This window comes from Delphinapterus leucas, chromosome 17, assembly GCF_059928025.1.
Source record: "Delphinapterus leucas isolate spDelLeu-1000000601 "Yukka" chromosome 17, BTC_Dleu_Yukka2, whole genome shotgun sequence".
NCBI classification, from domain to species: domain Eukaryota; kingdom Metazoa; phylum Chordata; class Mammalia; order Artiodactyla; family Monodontidae; genus Delphinapterus; species Delphinapterus leucas.
This window is the reverse complement of record NC_143145.1, coordinates 16,026,010-16,045,862: the sequence shown is the minus strand read 5'-3', so window position 1 is coordinate 16,045,862 and position 19,853 is coordinate 16,026,010. Positions and strand designations below refer to the sequence as shown.

The 19,853-nt window shown below is 43.6% G+C and overlaps 1 protein-coding gene across 25 annotated transcripts in view; it reads right to left on the bottom strand.

Moving 5' to 3' along the window:
- The window catches only part of C17H8orf76 (chromosome 17 C8orf76 homolog), a 73,096-nt gene extending 63,487 nt beyond the window's left edge, over nucleotides 1-9,609 (bottom strand). For 17 of the 25 annotated variants that reach the window (XR_016388319.1, XR_016388326.1, XR_016388328.1 and 14 more), the window contains exons 1-4: nucleotides 9,428-9,608; nucleotides 6,367-6,462; nucleotides 5,511-5,654; nucleotides 612-1,069 (exon numbers count right to left, since the gene is read on the bottom strand). Coding sequence is in view for 3 of the 25 variants with exons in the window: in XM_022554057.3 (XP_022409765.2) it covers nucleotides 612-1,069; nucleotides 5,511-5,654; nucleotides 6,367-6,462; nucleotides 9,428-9,544 (815 nt within the window). In the remaining 22 variants the exon portion in view is untranslated. Of the gene's footprint in view, nucleotides 1-611; nucleotides 1,070-5,510; nucleotides 5,710-6,366; nucleotides 6,463-9,427 lie in introns of all 25 variants that reach the window. The other 8 variants (XR_016388335.1, XR_016388337.1, XR_016388338.1 and 5 more) reach the window with 3 other exon arrangements.
- Between the last annotated feature and the right edge of the window lie 10,244 nt (nucleotides 9,610-19,853).

Genomic DNA, 19,853 nt, shown 5'->3' with positions numbered 1-19,853 from the left:
ACATGCGGAGGGGGAAGCGTAAGCTGGGACAAAGTGAGAGAGTGGTGCGGACAATATACACTACCAAATGTAAAATAGATAGCTAGTGGGAAGCAGCCGCATAGCACAGGGAGATCAGCTCGGTGCTTTGTGACCACCCAGAGGGGTGGGATAGGGAGGGTGGGAGGGAGGGAGATGCAAGAGGGAAGAGATATGGGGACATATGTATATGTATAGCTGATTCACTTCGTTATAAAGCAGAAACTAACACACCATTGTAAAGCAATTATACTCCAATAAAGATGTTAAAAATATATATATATATATATGTATTGCTTCCCCCTTTGTCAATGTTTTACACATTTAATTTTCTTTCCTAATTTTAATGGCTGCCAATTTTAACCTTTTATCTTGAGTGATGATACAAGTTGTATTTTTGAGCAAACATAGTTTTGTTTTTAAATCTTACATGCTAAAAGGATGCATTCAAAGGATTCTATCTAGACCATGGGAAAAACCTTAGAAACATATACTAAGTGTGTGGCCTAGAATTTTTAGAAGCTTAAAATTAGAAAAATAAAACCTTTACTCTGAGCTTAGCACCATGTGTGTTTAATTCACTCTTAGCTTACCTGGTTCGTATAAAAGAGGCACAGGCTTTCATCTGAGTTTCTAGCAACACTGCTGCTCTCTCTTCTGCCATACAGTTCTGAATATTTTTTAAAGCTTTCTCATTCTTCTGGTTATTACCACTGCTCGTTTCCACAGATAACGCAGAGCTCTCAGGCAACATTTCAGGGAAACACAAAAGACAGTCTTTTCCTGAGTGGGGACAAGAGGATTTGATAGCCTTGTCACTCGAGGTGAAACTGTTCTGTTTCTGAGATGACGCAAGCAACGCTGCAAGCACTGGCTCCAGATTCAGGTAAGCCTCTCCCAATCTGCCCCAGTTCCAAGGATTAAAGGGATGCAAAGAAATCAGTTTCTGTAGGCAGAAAATTGTTTTCTCCAAGTTCTGCAAACTTGAACAAATAGCAAACTGGAGGTAGAGCACAGTAGTTAAATGGTCTGTGTTAGTTGCCTTATTTTCCTAAGGAGAAAAAAAGAAGATTAGGAAGTTTAAACTATGGAATGTTTCCCATATAAAAATGAAGATGCCTAAAAATCCAAGTTGTACATGTTATAAATGACAAGTAGCCACACAAGTAGGGTGAACTAAATATTTTTCAATAGATCTCAGTTCAAAACCATAAACCTAGAGAAATATAAACTAACCTAACAAAATAATCACCAGTCATTCCCAAACACCCTAATGTCACAACAGTCACATAATCCAGGTGATAGTGGCCTGGCAAAGTTCAGCACCAAAAACCTCTGTGTCAGTTTATTTTCCATTTGTATTATAATCTTTATTGTCTTCAGCCAGATATCTGAAAGACGCAAGCCAACTTTTTTATACCCTGTGCTAATGGTTCCATTTTAATATTCCAGGCTTTCTAAAAATCCAAATCGTAATTTCCTCGAGGATTCAAATGGACTCTATTTCCAAATTTTACTTGGCCTTGATATCCTAAACAGGATGGCCCTGCAGCTCTCAGTGTTTCGTGATGCATAACTGAATCCAAATGCCCTCTCTGGTAACTATTAGCAGGGCCAATTATTTCTGGCTGGAGGGGATTGCTTGGTTTCCTTCTGATCAGAAAATCCTTTTCAAGTCTCCTTAATCAGAGCCATCACCTCTTGCCTAACTTGCCAAATGGCAAAAGCCCTGTGGGTTAGGGAAACAAGCCTCCTTTTTCTAAGTTAAAGTCTGTAGAGATTCAGTTCATTTTAAGTCTAAGGAAAACCTGGCCTACTAGTATTCAGATCAAGCCCCTGCATAGAACTGAGCAAGAAATATGAGTAAAACTACCCAGCACGGGGCTTCCCTGGTGGCACAGTGGTTGAGAGTCTGCCTGCCGATGCAGGGGACACGGGTTCATGCCCCGGTCCGGGAAGATCCCACATGCCGCGCAGTGGCTAGGCCCGTGAGCCATGGCTGCTGAGCCTGCGCTCCGCAACTGGAGAGGCCACAACAGTGAGAGGTCCGCGTACCGCAAAAAAAAAAAAAAAACTACTCAGCAGGCAGCTGGAAGAAACTGGCTGACCAGTGAGTGAAAGCTTGAGGAGGATTCTAAATATTCATATATTGAGTGAAAAGACAGGAAATAAAGCCTCATGTAACCTATTCAGTCATACTATACATTCCCGATGACAGATTTGATCTGGTTTTATTATTACTATTGTTCAGTATTCTGTCCTTCCCCAGAGACCACTAAGTTCCAGAAGTTTTTGTTCAATGCTGAATTCCTAGTAGAGAGCACAGCACCTCAGACATAGCAGATGTCTAATAACTGTTGAGTAATACATCTTTATGTTTTTTATTTATAATAGTGAAAGCAACACGTATAAACTACCTACAGCAAACGCTACCTTTCCTCTACAGTCTATAGTGCTCTATACTGTTTACAAACATTTTCAGATTGCGGAAGCAAGTATGTGGTGGGGTAGGGTGGAGCACGCAGACCATGGTTTTGATGGCCTAGCTAGTAAAGAACTCTCTGGAAACTAAATTCCATTTAAACGAGTTTGTGTGCACAGTACTGAACTCCTTCTATAATGCAATGGTGATGACGAGAGTTAACATTTACAGAGTGCTTACCATATGCCAGACACTACTCTAAGTGCTTTACTCATTTAATCCTCATGACAATCCTTTAAAATAGACTCTATCACTATCCCCATTTTATAGTTGAGGCAACTGAGTCCTAAGAGAGAAGTCAGATAAGCTGCCTGACGTCACACAGCTAGTAAGTAGCAGAGCTACAATCGGTCCCACTAGAAGTCACAGAAAAAAGGTACTTCAGAAGAGCTGACGCGTGTTAGCTGGCTTAGGATTCTCCCACTAGACACTAGGTCAGCAATGTATGGGCAGGTTATGGACGTGGTTTTCTGTCTCCTTAGCACCGAACCCAGAACTGCACACATGGTAAGACTGAAATAAATGTTTGTGAAGTGATAAATGGAAAAAAAAGTCAGTAACTGTCAAAAAGCAGTTTCCTTACCACAGTTTATCACATGAGCCTATCAGCCACTATAAGATGTTTAAACTATTTGTTTAAGAAATAAGTTCCAGAGCTTCCCTGGTGGCGCAGTGGTTAAGAACCCACCTGCCAAGGCAGGGGACATGGGTTCGAGCCCTGGCAGGGAAGATCCCACATGTGGAGCAACTAAGCCCGTGCGCCACAACTACTGAAGCCCGCGAGCCTACAGCCCGTGCTCTGCAACAAGAGAAGCCACTGCAATAAGAAGCCCGTGCACTGCAACAAAGAGTAGCCCCTGCTCGCCGCAGCTAGAGAAAGCCTGCACGCAGCAACGAAGAACAAAATTTTGGCTGCATTGGCAGCCAAAATAAAAGAAAAGAAAAAGAAAGAAATAAGTTCCATTACAAATTCTATCCAAAAATGATTAAGAAGAGAGGTGAATAAACTTCAGTAGAAGTTGTGAGCATAAAGTGTTCATATCCTGCTGGGCACTCCAAGACTCACTGTGTTTTGTTCAATGCTGGGTCATGACCTGCCCACTCCAGAGCACGAGGGGGCAATAACCACTGGGACAAAACCCAGAAACGGGCCAGAGCGAGTAACAAGAAGAGGACCTACAAGTAGGGAAAAAGAAAACAAAACACAGGGCATCAGGAAATGAGAAAACCATGCAAATGGGCAGGCTGCACTGAGATCATGTGAAGAGACCCAAAGAAAGGGGTGAGACCTATTAGCCTATGCTGCCGTTTCTTCCCCAACACTCCTGCCCACCAGGGTGCCCACAGCCCAAGGACCAGTTCTCAAAGTCCTGACAGAGGAGCTGAAGGTCTTCTGACTGGTCCTTCCTCCTGCCTGGTAACCATCCCAAGCTCTGGATGGCATCTGCTGGCAACAAATCCTTCTCTGAGCCACAACAGCAGAGACTCACTAAGCTAGAAGGAACGAGAGAGCCAGTCCAGCCCCCGACACTAACCTACCTGTCACTGCTTTCGGTGGTCTGGGGGGGGAGACAAAGCACAACAGTGATATGCAGGTGATGTGAGGAAGACAGAGGCGATGGGAGAGCAGAACAGTGACGAAGGACGGGTGACTGATGTCTAGAAAAAGCAACTGAAAGAACTGAAGTTGCTGTTAATTTTCAGACCAGGGAGACTGAACACTATTAAACCCCACCAAGTTCACTGTATTCATGCCATGTGCTTCCTTAACAGGGTAATCTTATCTTCCAGCTTAAGAATTAACCCACAATTAGTAGAGGGGAGAAAAAGAGTGAACAAAACACAGCTGTTTTCCATGTTCCGAAGACAATTACCACCAAGGGTTCCTCTCACTGCAAGAGGCTGAGGTCCTATGCAATGAACCCCGGCAAGCAAATTGTGGGATTTCTCTTAGTTAATGAAACGGAGGAGGACAACTCAATTGGCTGCGTACTTCAGGCTGACCTCTGGTCAACGAGATCCACAGGATTCAAGATCAGAGCCTCAGGGCCTCATTAAGTTCCTCTGAGGAAGAAAACTGGTCATCTATAAACTAGGACTGGTCGACTTAGACTTGTCCCCATATAAAATTTACACTAAAAACTGTAGGTGCTTTAATCTGAAAACAAAAACAAGCAGGATATAGAATTGCAAAAAAACCTGCTTTTATTAAATTCCTTAAAAAAAATTCTGCAGACTCCATTTAAGAATAAAAAGGATTAAGCTTGGCCTAGTATGATATTTAGTCATTTTTTGGTAAACTTTTTTCCTGTTTATAAAAGTAATATATGTTCATTGTAGAAATTTTGGAAAATAAAAATCTAAACAACAGCAAAACACCTAAAGAAGAAAACACATCACATAATCCTTCCACTCTGAGTATTTACTCCTAACAAGAGTAAAAACCTTTGCAAGTGAGACTTCCACGGTGGTCCAGTGCTAAAAAGTCTGCCTTCTAGTGCAGGGAATGTGAGTTCGATCCCTGGTTGGGGAACCAGGATCCCACATGCCGCAGGGCAACTAAGCCCACACACCGCAACTACTGAGCCCGCGCTCCTCAACTAGAGCCCATATGCTCTGAAGCCTGTGTGATACAACTAGAAAGAGAAAAAACCTGCACACCACAACTAAAGAGAAGTCCGCACACCTCAATGAAAGATCCTGCATGCTGCAACTAAGACCCGACACAGCCAAAAAAAAAAAAAAAAAAAACCTTTGCAAGTGAGATTTTCAGGCAATGAAAAATTTTGAGCATAACACAGGAAAAAATATTACAAGCAAATGATTATGTCTAGACCTCCAAACTGTTCATCATAATAAAGTTCTTCCACCACTGACAATTTTCTTCTGCTTAACCAAACACACAGATTTAGCTGCAACAAGTTGTCTTTTGCTTTGTTTTGTTTTTTACAAAATAAACCATTCAGCCATCCTAGGGAAGCAAATGGAAATACGCACAGAAACCACTCACCAAGTTTGTAGCAATCTCCAGGGCTTCCTCGTGCCTTCCCAGGTGAACGAGACACCGAGCCTGGCCTTCCTGGACATCCCTTTTCATGGCAAAATTCGTAGATGGCAGTTTTTCTGAGATACTGGAATACTCTTGCAGTGCTTTCTGGCAAATATTTGTTAAATAAAGGAAAATGAAGGGAAGGGATGAAAAGAAAGGCAGAAAACACAGTAGAAAAAAGAATTCAGTCATGGGGGTGACGTGTTTCCTAGGCAGAAGGTAATGTTATAACTGACCCCACAATGAACTAAAGGAAGACTTGAGCATTTAGTCAGTACTCTTTTTCTGAAAGGTAGAGAAAAAATGGCTGGAGACTATAAATAAAGCATCCTGGAGCCCAAAAGACCAGAATTTGAATCCTGGGTTTGCCACTAACTTGCTGTATAACCTTTTCACCTCAGCAAAATAACAACAGGACTCTTGTGAAGATGACATGAAGTCTCTAAATAAAGCAAGCTGACATCTAATCTAGTTGTTAGTTCTTTCCTTTTCTTACACATTTTCGGGTGCTTTGTTCCTGTGGCCCCATGAGGTATCTGTGCTAGAGGTTCCCACATAATTAGGAGATACAGAACCTGGGGAAACAGACCTACAAGGATCCCAACAAGCTCTCTATACTGGAGTTACAGGAAACAAAACAAATTATACAGAGCTAGAAACTTGGGATTCTAAGATTACAAACACATATCACAAAAGATTAAATTCATCTTCACAAACAACACACTCATAACTTAGTATACTGTTATTTAAATATACTGTAATGGACAGAACAAAAGCCCATTTCAAGCAGTGCAATCTTCTATATGTTAAATTCTACCTGATACTCCTGCCGTCTGTAGGCCAGGTCCCCTTTGAATTTCTGGATAGTCAGAGCTTCAACATCATCACTGCTCCCCGTTTCTTCATAAAACCACTAGAAATTGTGAAAACAGCATATTACAGAGAATGAAACTACACTTTTCCACTCCCTACTCAGAAGCAATTTCCCATATATAATTGATTAAACCTCAAAAAAGACATAATTCTTCAGAATTCAGGAAAACATTTGACAAAGAAGAATGACAATTTTAATGGTGGCCCAGTTTTTATGAAAATTATCACAAGTAATAAATATACCAATAATACAATACCTCTTAACTAAAACACAAAAGTATATGCTTTTATCTATAGCATTTCCAATTTGGGGTTGTGATGCTTGGGAACCTACATTTAACTAGCACAGTTCACGATGGTTCTTTAGACTGAGATGTTTTCCTGCAGAGAAATTTTTAGGGTGGATGGACTAGGGATTGACAACTCTTTATGGAGAGGACATAGAAAAGAAGAACTGTCATTATAGTGCTATTATGAAAGTGTAAAAGCCAAAAGTAGAATCGACGCAAAGAGGAAACAGAGATGAAGGCTGAAAGGTGGCTTCCGTGCAATCAAATGCCAAAGTGCTATAGGAGAAAAGTCTCAGGAAATGCCCATCTGGAATATTTTATTCACTTTTCTACTGATTTAAACCCTATGGATAGAAAGATCTTTTTTGATTATTGCATAAAGAACATTAAGATGAGAAAACACGAATAACGAGAAGCACTGTGTGCCAGTTTTCCAGCTCCAAAGAAGTATCTCATCCTCCCCGCCCCCCACCTTTTAAAAAAATTTTTTTATTTCTGGCTGCATTGGGTCTTTGTTGCTGTGCATGGGCTTTCTCTAGTTGCAGCGAGCAGGGGCTACTCTTCGTTGCAGAGCACAGGCTCTAGGCGCGCAGGCTTCAGTAGTTGTGGCTCACGGGCTCTGGAGCGCAGGTTCAGTAGCTGTGGCACACGGGCTTAGTTGCTCTGCAGCATGTGGGATCTTCCCAGATGAGGGATTGAACCTGTGTCCCCTGCATTGGCAGGAAGATTCTCAACCACTGTGACCTCAGGAAAGTCCCCCATCCTCCCTTTTATTCAGAGTAAAACACACTGAGGCTGAATGAAGTCAGTTACACACTATTATTAATTCAAACGTAACTGCATTTGTGATGGTTCCACCATCACATCAAAATTTCTTGGTTCTATTTCTAAAAGAGTTGCTTGGGTATCACTGCCCCCCTGTTAATTAGTAATATCATTAATTAATAATCGTTTCCCTCCTTAGCCTGATTCATCATTGTGGAGAAAGCTAGCAACCACTGTTTTTCTGTTCTCCCTGAAGTACTGTGTAACCCAACAACAGCCTATATACTGAACCCATAATTTTCCTTTGCACTTTATTGCTCTCCAGTCACATACTCTATTAGATTATCAGCCAATCCCGACTTCTTGAACAATAACTGAATAACTGCAAACCTCCATCCAATGTTCATCATCCTACTGGGAAATGATCAAGCAAAATTGGCTTTCAAACGCAAGAGCGCATATGGGGATGGCTTTAAATACCCCATTCTGATAAGAGTACGAGGGAAAAGCTGTGAACAAGGGTGAGACTAAGAAGGGAAGTGCTGGTAAGGCAAAACACCTGGTCCCACACCAAATAGGCAGGGAACACAGATCTTCCAACCCAAACTCCTGGTTTTACACTTGGGGAAACCAAGAGGACTTGAATGGGGCCTGAATTTATGAGCAGTTACCATTTACCAAATAAATTCTAATGACAAGTGATTTTGGGATTTTACTTTATAAGTATACAGCATACCACACCTGGCGAAGTATTATCTCATTCCACTCTCACAATAAACCTGTGAGCCAGCAAACATTATTTTTTCTCAAATGACAAATAAGGAACTGACACTTTGAAAGGCAACCGATAAAGCCAACGCTGGAACGCAAGGGTCCTATCTCACACCCGTGGCTTTTTAATGCGGTACCCCATGACTTTGAAAGCCCATTCCCCGCTTTTAGTCTACACGATCAAGTACTAAAGGTCACTCTGAAAGACTGCATGTGGCAAGGAGAAAATGTAAGTGAAATAAAACAAACATACAATTCAGTAATTTCTGAGTGCCTGACATCTGTAAGTACAAGGGTTTTAAGGAAAAATGAGACAATACGTGTCAAGGAACCCTGCCCAGTGCCTGGAACACTACCTGATAGAAAGGAATTATTATTGGTGAGGTGAGATTTACACACGTGAAAGAATACCAGGTTAATACTCTACTTATTCAAAATATTCACGGAGTTCCCACTATGAACAAAAACTGCCAGGCACTGTGGAGGACATAAAGTTAAGCACGCACGCTCCTGTGATCATTAAGCATTCTGGGTCTAAGAGTTTTATGAGATACTGACAATTGCTTTAACAGGTAAAAGAGGGAAAAGGAGTCAAAACAAAAATATGTGGTTGGAAGGGGGAATCAGAAAAGACTTCTTGGAGGAGGTGGCATTTAAGGTGCGCCTTGAGAAATGTCTATAATTGAACGATTGTGACCATCTGAACGGGGTTAACATGGGCAGGGGGAACTCAGTGAACAAGGGCAGGCCCGTGGGTGGGACGTCACGGTTCAGGGAGCAGACAACACTGAGGTCTGAAAAGTGGGCGGGGGCTGGATTTCTGGGGGCCCTGACTGCCCGGCAGCAGAAGCAGTGAAGCTCCACGGGAGCTACTACAGATTTTAGAGCAGGGGCGTGAGGCCAGCGAGCCTCCGGGAGGCAGGCCGAACGCCAGGTGCGAGTTGATGGCCGACGGCGCGGGGGTTCCCTCGGGGGCAGAGGGGGCCGGGCCCAGCCGGCTGCGGCTCGAGTAGGGGAAGGGACACCAGGGAGTCCGCGTGGACGCAGGACTCGTGCCGGGAGGGTTTGGGTTCGGGGGTAGGCCACGCGGCCTTGGGGCGTCTGAAGCGCTGTCGGGCCGGGACCCGGGAGCGCGAGGCCCGGGGGCTGGGATGAGGCCGAGAGGCCCCGCTTTCTCACCTGCGGCTCGCAGAGCTTGGCGCGGTAGGACGCAAGCGGTCCAGTCCGCCTCTCCCGCCTCTCCTCGAACACCGAGTCCTCGAACTCGCCGCCAAGCAACCAGCAGCCGGTTTCCATTGCGCGCCCAGGACAGGAGCATCGAGAGGAGGCGGTGTCTAGAGCGGCGCCCACGTGCGGGCCAACGCGGAAGGGGCGGGGCCGTCGAGGCCCAGCGAGCGGAATGCTGGGACTTGTAGTCTTTGGACGGGAGCCAGACCGGGACTTGGCCCACGGCAAGTTGGGAGTCGTTGAGCTGAGATTTTATCTGGTTCACGACGCGAGGACAGAACTTGACTTCTCTGTTTCTGGAGATGGACAGAGCGATCCTTACGTGCACGCATCAAAAAGCACTAGCCTCAGGGTAGCTGTTCAAAACTGGTAGGTACCAGTTTTTCACTATTGACCATACTCCTAGCACTGTGTTAAGCACTTTTTTTTTTTCTTCCATTTTACTGTATCCTTTCCTAACAACCTCTGAACGGCACGATGATTCTCATTAAAAACTGGGGATTAGAGAGGTTACGTATCTTGCTCAGGATCAAGTATTACGTGACAAAGAGCTGGGAAAAAAAGAATTGAGTCAGTAATACCCCCGTGTCTCCATAGAAGAGACACACCAATGATAAAGACCAGGGTACAGTAATTCACGCACTTGTAAAACAGAGGACATGGAGATTTACTCTGGGGACTCCATCAGGGAGCATTAATTCTGCCTAGAAAAACACTAAATCCCAGAATTCTAACACCAACATTTACTAGAATTCTTATACCTTCAAGATGTTCCTTGAGACAAGAAGGTAGAGATTGTTGACAAAATACCGGCCAGTATTCCACAGCACAGTATTACTGTGCTATATTACACAGAAGGTAATAGACATGGAGGTTTTCTCTGGTTTTCCTCCTGTTTCTCCTCACTGTCACCAGCTCCTCTTCCACCAACTGTCTTCCAGGATTCTTTCCTCAACCCAAATTTCTACTCCACACATTCACCCTAGGGGAACCTAATTCCCTCCCCGATTTTTCAGAATCCGTCTCTCTGCTGATGACTCCCCAAATCTAGAAGCAGCTCATATATCCTTGGTGGAAAGCTCCACCAGAACAGCCTCCAGACATTAACTACTGATGAATCCATCCATAGAAAAGTCATTAAGAAAAAGTTCTTAGGAAAAATTTAGAACTTATAGAAAAGTGAAGGAAAAAAGGTATCCATAATATTGTCACCGAGAAGCAATGACGTCTAAAGAAGGTAAACCTATTTGCCCTAATTCTAATATGCCCTTGTCCTACCAAAAGGCAATACAGCATAGTGTCAAAGGGCCTCAAGCACCAGATTTGTCTGGATTCGTGGTCCTGGTTCAGTTATTCGCCCACTGTGTGACCTGATCCGTGAAGTGGGCATTGATTAAAATAATGCATGTAAGGTGCCTGTCAGCAAGTGAGTAGTGCATGTTCATTCAAAATTCCTGTTCCAAGTGCAAAGAGAAAAGCAAAGGCAGGCAGGGAGATTTTTTTCAGCTTTCTCTTTTTGAAGGCTCCTTGGTTTTGGAACTTCCACCCTCTCTTGTTCTGAGGTGCCCCCAGGTCTGACCTCCTCCTGGCCCAACAACTAACTGAGGTAGATATTTTCCTGAAATGGTCAGGAAGTCACGGAAGGGCAGTTTACGGGTAAAAGAGAGTTCTTTGCCCTTTGAACTCAGGCTTCCTGAGCTAAGGGGTTTCCAGCTTTTTTACCACTAAGAACCCTTTTAGTTATTTTCCCCCAGAGTAGTGGAGGATTTGTGTATGCAATAAAACTGCATTTATTAACCAATGCTTGCTTCATTTTCCTTTACAAAAATAATTGAATCCAAATCCTGTATAACAGCCAATCCAAGCCTCTGCCCAGCCTGAGCCTATCAGCATTGCCTCGCTGTGTGTTAGGATTCTATGAAAGTGAAGAAGTAACTGCCAAAGGACCCTGGGAAGCCTGAGGAAAGGTTAAACGTGATTGATATTGAGTCTTTGGCAATAATGAAAACAGCCCAAAGACCCCTATCACTGTTGAGGACCCGGGGTCTGGGACCCCAGCTTGTAAACCACCACCTCAATTGATAGGTCCTGGAATACTTTTTTAAAAGAGGAGAGCACTCTGTAACTGTTAAATACATCTTACATACCTAGGAAATGCCAGGTGTTAGGGAGTAAATGGAAATTCTGTAAGCATCTAAAATGGTATGGATGGTGATAAAAGTGATAAAAGTTGATTTCTATAGATTTGTATCTATAAAAATCTGAATTTAGATAGAGGGGTGTGATTGAGTTTCCCCAGGCAAGGTAGCTATCACCTCCTCGAGGCAACCTGCCTTCCTCTTTCCTGTAATTTCCCCATGCTTCTATCCACTGTGGTATTAATCACACCGTGGACTGTTGGAGATTGGAGACTGTGTCTTTTTCACTCTTGTAACCTCAGCCCCCAGAGAGGGCTTGGCCCAGAGCAGCTCAATCAATGCCTGTTGCATGCGTAGAAATGGCAGAAGGAGCAGACAGGAGCATTTCTCAGTTGTAAGTCACATGTTCATGTCCTCTCTATGAGTGGGGGAGGGGAGAACATTTATTGAGCATCTGTGACGAACTAGGTTGTGCTATGGGCAACCTATTAGCTTTATTTTAATTAATCCTCACAATCTCTCTCTCTCTCTCTCTCTGAATTAGACGTTATTACTTCCATTCAAAGAGCTGAAGGCTCTGGTGCTTTGCTGGTTGCTCAGAAGAGGCTGTGGGGCTGGGAGGTGACAGGGAAGCCAAATAGACATGGATGCGTAGTCTACAGGACTTACAACCACTGGGATCTCGGCCTTGGCCTTGGCTGGGAGGCCCTGAGCACATCACTCTTAGGGGTGCTTCCAGGGACAGGACTGTTCTCACTGTACTTAGCAATTGCAGCCCTTCACGCCCCTCCCAGCATCGGGCGCCTCTCAATTTCCACCTCTTCCTCTCAAAGGCACTCCCCTGCAGAACACCAAAATATCATCTTTAATCAAAGGTGGGAAGACTGGTTGTCTTCAGAGCACTTCTGGAATTGCCCAGAAATACAGACCTTCTGTGAGGCAAGAGGGAGCCTGAGGAAGTTCTTATCCAGCCCTCAAGGATGGGTGTCTGAGGTTAGCACTTTCCTCCCTGGCCCAAAGGAGATGTTGGAGGTGCTTTGAAAAAGCCTGACACCTTTCTAACTACGCACCCCTTAGCTAGGCAATCAAAGCCATCTACAACCTGTTGCCAACCTAACCAATACTGTTTCATTATTATTATTTTAGTGTTTTAGTTTTTACACCTTTATTGAGGTATAATTGAGGAACAGTAAACTTCACACATTGAAAGTGAGTTTATATAAGTATACACCTGTGAAACCTTCCCCAAAGTCAAGGTGATGAACACGTGCATCACCCCTGAAAATTCATCCCCGCCCCCCTCTTCCCCATCCGCTTAACTGAATCATTGCTCTACACCCAGGCTGGTCCTACCCAGATTCCGCCTCCCAGATTCTTCTCCCTGAGTCTTTCCCTCATCCTGCAACCTTCCCTGCTTACCAGGTTTCGGCTCACCATTTCCTTTGTCAGGAAAGTCCCTCCCAGTGCCCTCCATCTGGCTGACTCCCTGGAAGCCTTTCCTGATCCCCTAGTCTGGGCTACATGGCCCCTATCTGGGTTCACATAGTGCCACGTGCTTTCCTCTAACAGGGCGCTTCTCATCCCGGATAGCTCTTGTCCAAGCTCGCTTTTTGGCCCTTGCTCACTTGTCCATCACCTGCAGGAGACTGTGAGCTCGTTCTACGCAGGGACTGCGTCATTCTCTCTGTGTGTAGCACCGAGCAGTGTCTGGCACCCAGTAGGCCCTCACTCCATGTTTGTTGAATGGATTAATCATTAGCTATTTGCACAGAATTCTCTCCCCTGTACACTGTCCCCTCGTCCTCTAGGGAAACAGTTGGTCCACAGTATTCACTTCTGCATTCTGTGCGCCACCCAATATATTGTTGAGGGCCTGCTCTGTGCCAGGGGCTGAGGATACCACCCATGGTCCCTGCTCTTAAAGAGCCTAAATTAAAGTGGGGAAGACAGGTGATAAACATGTAAGCAAGCAAATTATTTAATTACAGGTTGTGGCAAAGTGCTAGGATAGAGAATAACAGGGCTTAGCAGGTGTAAAACATCTTCCATGATGAAATCACATCTCTTCCTCTCCTTTTCTTACCCAAGCAGTTTACCTCTGACCTCCCTTTCTCAGTTTCCATGGATATTTGTAAATATTGCTTTTCCTCCTTTTCCATCTCTTTTGGTTTCTTTTGAGCAAAGCATACCCTTCCATTACTGTTATGAGTTCCAGCCCGCTAATTCTCAAGTATTTATTAATTTATATTACCGTATTAAGCTTGCTCATTTATTTCCCATATTCTGTAAATTTTTATAGTAGGTACATTCATTGATTCAACTAAAATTTATTGAATACCTGCTATAAGCAAGGACTGTTTTCAGAGTGGAGGATACAGTGATAAATAAGACAGATGAGATCCTTGCTCTCATGGAACTTCAGTTTTAGTGGGCAGACAAATAATAAACAAGGAAGTAAACGAACAAGGTGGTTTTAGACCATGTTAAGTGCTACAAAGAAAATTTGAGGGATGATGTATAAGGGACTCCTTCATGTAGGGTGGCCAGGGAAGGTGCCTCTGAAGAGCTGAGCCTGGAGTGAAGAGAAGGAGCTGGCCAAGAGGACATCTGGAGCAAGAGTATCTGAAAAACTGCAAGGCAAGAATGAGTGGGATGTGAGCCACGGCGCCGAGGCCGCGCGAGCGTGCAGCAGAGCTTGCTGTGTGGCCTGAGACGGGAGGGTGGGTAGCCAGGCAGGGAGCAAATCGTGTGCACAACACATGTTTATTGAAAGAATGAATGATCTAATGATCCCAGACTTCAAGTATTGCATCTTACTAGCTTCTTGGCTGTATTTTTTTTTTCAGTTTTTAAATTTTTTAATTTGTTTCAAAGTTAAACCCAAGACACATTGACTTCATAGGAAATCCACTGAGAAATGTTTTTCTAGGCCGAACACCTCTTTCCCTTTAGTCTCCCCCAACAAAGCACGTACATGTTACTTTCATTTTATAATCACTGCTGTCCTACCACTATACCAAGATCATCTAAACTCTGTGTGTAGTATTCTGAATGTTCTTAGTTATACCGTAAGTTCACTGATTGCAAAAGATTTTCTGGGATAACCTGTCACTTGAATTCTTTGGCTACTTTTGAAGATGAAGTCCAAAGGACTGTTAAATGGTTCTCCTTTTTGGGGGTGGGTGGTATTTTATAGGCATTAGCAACTAGCACCTGGGGCTGTGCTGATCCCATCTGGCATCACAACCTATAAAACCAAAGAATCATTTGATGCAGCAGCCAACTAAGTGACTCAAAACTGAAGGTTAAATTTAAAGAGAAAACTAACTTAGAGAAAAAAAGGTAATCCTAGAGGAACCCATTCTAAGCAATCAATCATTATGCCTGTGTGTGTGTGTGTGTGTAAGGCACAACCAGATCGATTCAGTGCAGCCTGGTAGGTCCCAGATGACACTCCTTTTTGGGAGACAGTGGTCTGGGGGAGCAGAATCTGGCAAGTGGCCAGTACCCGTAAGCTTCTTGGCTGTATTTTATTGTATTTACTGTGTCTGGTGCCCATGATGTCGCATTATTTTGCCATCACTCCCTCGGTTGTCATATGATCTGACTCTGTAGCTGAATTTTGGCCTCTTTCCTCTTTCCCTCTACAAAACTCAATTTCATGCCCTTTTATTCAGGTCAGCAGCTCCTGAGCCAAATGAAATTTTCTCAGGACTTGTGGAGTGTACTGTCTCTTGCTGAGATCATTTCATTCCAGTATCACAGGCTGTTGCCCCAAAGACAAACACTGCCTGCCAACACCGGCTATGTGCACAACCAGCCGGCATTGCTTTTTTCTCTCCTGGCTCCCAAACTTGCAATCTTCAGTGCAATTTGATGAACATTTACTGAGCAACAATTTTGTGAAGACAAGGCTAGGCACTAGAGGCAGTGGGTAAGGGTGAGAGCTCTGGAGACAGTTCATGTTTTATGCCTCCAACACTTACTAGGTATGTGAATTTGAGCCTTCGTGAGGCTTGCTTTCCTTATCTATACCGTGGGGGTAATAATAATATTTACCTCATGGATCATCCATGGATTGAAATAAATCATGTAACTCTCTCAATCCAGTGCTTGACACATAGTGTTCAATAAATGTTAGCTTAAAAAAATTTTTTTTTAAATGTGGTTTCTGCCTTTAAAGTGCTATAAGCTAGTGAAATAGATGTACATACAGAGTCAACTAGGACCTGCTGGGTAGATGTAGGGGGAGCAGTCAGTATTGACTAGAGCAGGAAGGGAATGAGGGAGGCCTCAAGGGGGCAGCAACTGTGGTGGCGACGTCAGAAGAACAAACCAGACAGAAGGAATACCATAAATGTATTATTTCAGTCAAAGCAGCTGTGTACCTGTGTAAAAAACAGTTAATGAACAAGGGCCTGAATATAATACAAGATCGAAAGTAATGAACCCCTTAAGAGAAATATAAAGTGCAAAGGAAGTCAAGGAGAAAGAGAGCTTAATTCCACTAAGGTACTTTGTATTTCAAGATAGTCTTCAAAAAATGGTGCTGGAATAACTGGACATCCACAGGCAAAAAAAAAAAAAAAAGAATCTAGACAAACACCTTACACCCTTCACAAAAAGTAACACAAAATGGATCATAGATCTAAATGTAAAATGCAAAACTATTAAACTCCTAGAAAATAACATGGGGAAAACCAAGATGACCTTCAGTATGGCAATGGCTTTTTAGATACAACACCAAAGGCATAATCCATGAAAGAAATAATTGATGAAATGGACTTCATTAAAATTAAAAACTTCTGCTCTATGAAAGACAGTTTCAAAAGGATGCGAAGACAAGCCATAACCTGGGTGAAAATATTTGCAAAAGGCAAATCTGATAAAGGACTGTTATCCAGGGACTTCCCCGGTGGCACAGTGGTTGAGAATCCACCTGCCAATGCAGGGGGGGCACGGGTTCGATTCCTGGTCCGGGAAGATGCTGTATGCTGCGGAGCAACTAAGCCCGTGTGCCACAACTACTGAGCCTGCGCTCTAGAGCGTGCAAGCCACAACTACCGAGCCCACAAAACTAGAGCCCGTGTTCTGCAACAAGAGAAGCCACTGCAACAAGAAGCCTGCGCACCACACTAAACAGTAGCGCCCCGCTCACCGCAACTAGAGAAAGCCTGCATGCAGCAAGGAAGACCCAATGCAGCCAAAAATTAAATAGAATTTTTTTTTTAAAAAAGGACTGTTATCCAACATATAGAAAGAACTCCTAAAACTTAGTAAGAAAACAAACAACCTGATTTAAAAGCAGGCCAAAGGGCTTCCCTGGTGGCGCAGTTGTTGAGAGTCCACCTGCCAATGCAGGGGACACGGGTTCGTGCCCCAGTCCGGGAAGATCCCACATGCCACGGAGCGGCTGGGCCCGTGAGCCATGGCCACTGAGCCTGTGCGTCCGGAGCCTGTGCTCCGCAACGGGAGAGGCCACAACAGTGAGAGGCCCGCATACCACAAAAAAAATAAAAATAAAAGCAGGCCAAAGACCTTAACAGAAATCTCACCAAGGAAGATATACAGATGGCAAATAAGCACATGAAAAGATGCTCAACACCATATGTCATCAAGGAAATGTAAATTAAAACAACAGTGAGATACCGCTACATACCTATTAGAATGGCCCAAATCCAGGATGTTGACAACACCAAATGCTGGTGAGAATGCGGAGCTACAGGAACTCTCATTCATTCCTGGTGGGAATGCAAAATGGTATAACCACTTTGGAGGATAGTTTGGCAGTCTCTTACAAAACTAAACATACTTTTACCATATGTCATAAAGACATCACAAGCAGAGATACGTATAGACCAATATCCCTTATGAATATAAGTGTGAAAATCCTCAACAAAATACTAGCAAATGTAATACAACAGCATATCAAAAATATGGCACACCATAACCAAGTGGGATTTATCCTAGGAATATGAGTGACTCAGCAAAAGAAAATGAATCAATGTACTACATCATGTTAACAGAACGAAGGGGAAAAAAAAGTAAGCTCAGGGCTTCCCTGGTGGTGCAGCAGTTAAGAATCCACCTGCCCATGCAGGGGACACGGGTTCGATCCCTGGTCCAGGAAGATCCCACATGCTGCAGAGCAACTAAGCCTGTGTGCCACAACTACTGAGCCTGTGCTCTAGAGCCCGCGAGCCACAACTACTGAGCCCACATGCCACAACTACTTAAGCCTGCGTGCCCAGAGCCTGTGCTCCACAACAAGAGAAGCCACCGCAGTGAGAAGCCTGCGCTCTGCAACAAAGAGTAGCCCCCACTCATCACAGCTAAAGAAAGCCTGCGTGGGGCTTCCCTGGTGGCGCAGTGGTTGAGAGTCCACCTGCCGATGCAGGGGACACGGGTTCGTGCCCCGGTCCGGGAAGATCCCACATGCCGCGGAGCAGCTGGGCCTGCGAGCCATGGCTGCTGAGCCTGTGTGTCCGAAGCCTGTGCTCCGCAACGGGAGAGGCCACAACAGTGAGAGGCCCGCGTACCGCAAAAAAAAAACCCCAAAAAAAACAAAAAGAGAAGGCCCGCGTGCAGCAACTAAGACCCAATGCAGCCAAAAATAAATGAATAAATAAATTTAATTTAAAAAAAAAGTAAGCTCATTTCAATCGATGCAGAAAAGACATTTGACAAAAGCCAAAACTCTTTCATGATAAAACCTCTTAGAGGGCTTCCCTGATGGTGCAGTGGTTAAGCATCTGCCTGCTGGGCTTCCCTGGTGGCACCGCCTGCCAATGCAGGGGACGTGGGTTCGAGCCCTGGTCCGGGAAGATGCCACATGCCACGGAGCTACTAAGCCTGTGCGCCACAACTACTGAGCCTGTGCTCTAGAGCCCGCGAGCCACAGCTACTGAAGCCCGTGCGTCTAGAGCCTGTGCTCTGCAGCAAGAGAAGCCACCACAATGAGCAGCCCACGCACTGCAACGAAGAGTAGCCCCTGCTCACCGCAACTAGAGAAAGCCCGTGTGCAGCAACGAAGACCCAACACAGCCAAAAAATAAATAAATAAATAAATTTTTAAAAACACCTCTTAGAAAACTAGGAGTAGAATTTCCTCAACATGATAAACAGCATTTAATAAAAACCCACAGAGAACATCATATTTGATGGTGAGACTGAAAGCTTTCTTTTATGATCAAGAACAAGACAAGGATGCCCTCTTTCACTATTGCTATTCAACACAGTACTAGAAGTTCTAGCCAGAACCATTAGAGAAGAAAAAGAATAATAGGCATCCAAATTGGAAAGCAGTAGAACAACATCTATTTATGGATGACATGATCCTATATATAGAAAATTCTAAAGAATCCACAAGAAATCTACTAGGGCTAATAAACAAGTTCAGAGAAGTTGCAGGTTACAAGATCAACAAAAAAAATTTGTTGTGTTTCTATACACCAGCAATGAACAATCTGAAAAGGAAATTAAGAAAGCAATTCTAATTAACAATAACATCCTAAAAGAATAAAATACCTATCAATAAATGTAACCAAGGAGGTGAAAGAAAGACTTGTACAGTGAAAACTACAAAACATTGCTGAAAGAAATTAAATAAGACCTAAATAAGTGGAAAAACATCTTGTGTTCATATATAGGAATACTTAATATTGTCAAGATGTTAGTACTACCCAAAGCAATCTAAAGATTCAACATAATTCCTTCCATAATTCATAATTCAAACTTTCAACAACTTTTTTTGCATAACTGTAAAAACCAACCCTCAAATTCATATGGAATTGCTAGGGACCCCAAATAAAACAGTCTTGAAAAACAAGAAAGCTGAAGGACTCGTACTCCTGATTTGAAAATGCACTACAAACCTAAAATAGTCAAAACAGTGTGGTACTGGCATAAGGCTAGACATATAGACCAATGGAGTGGAACTGAGAGCCCAGAAATAAACCTTTACATATATGGCCAATTGGTTTTTGACAAGGGCGCCAGGTCCATTCAAAGGGGAAAAGATAGGTGCCTCAACAGATGGTGCTGGAATAACTGGATTGCCACACACTAAAGAATGAAGTTGGACCCCTACCTCACAGCATATACAAAAATTTACTCAAACTGGATTAACCTAAATATTAGAGCTACAACCATAAAATCTTAGAATATAGGGGTCAATCTTCATGACCTTGGATTTGGCAATGGATTCTTAGATATGACACCAAAAGCATAAGCAACAACAA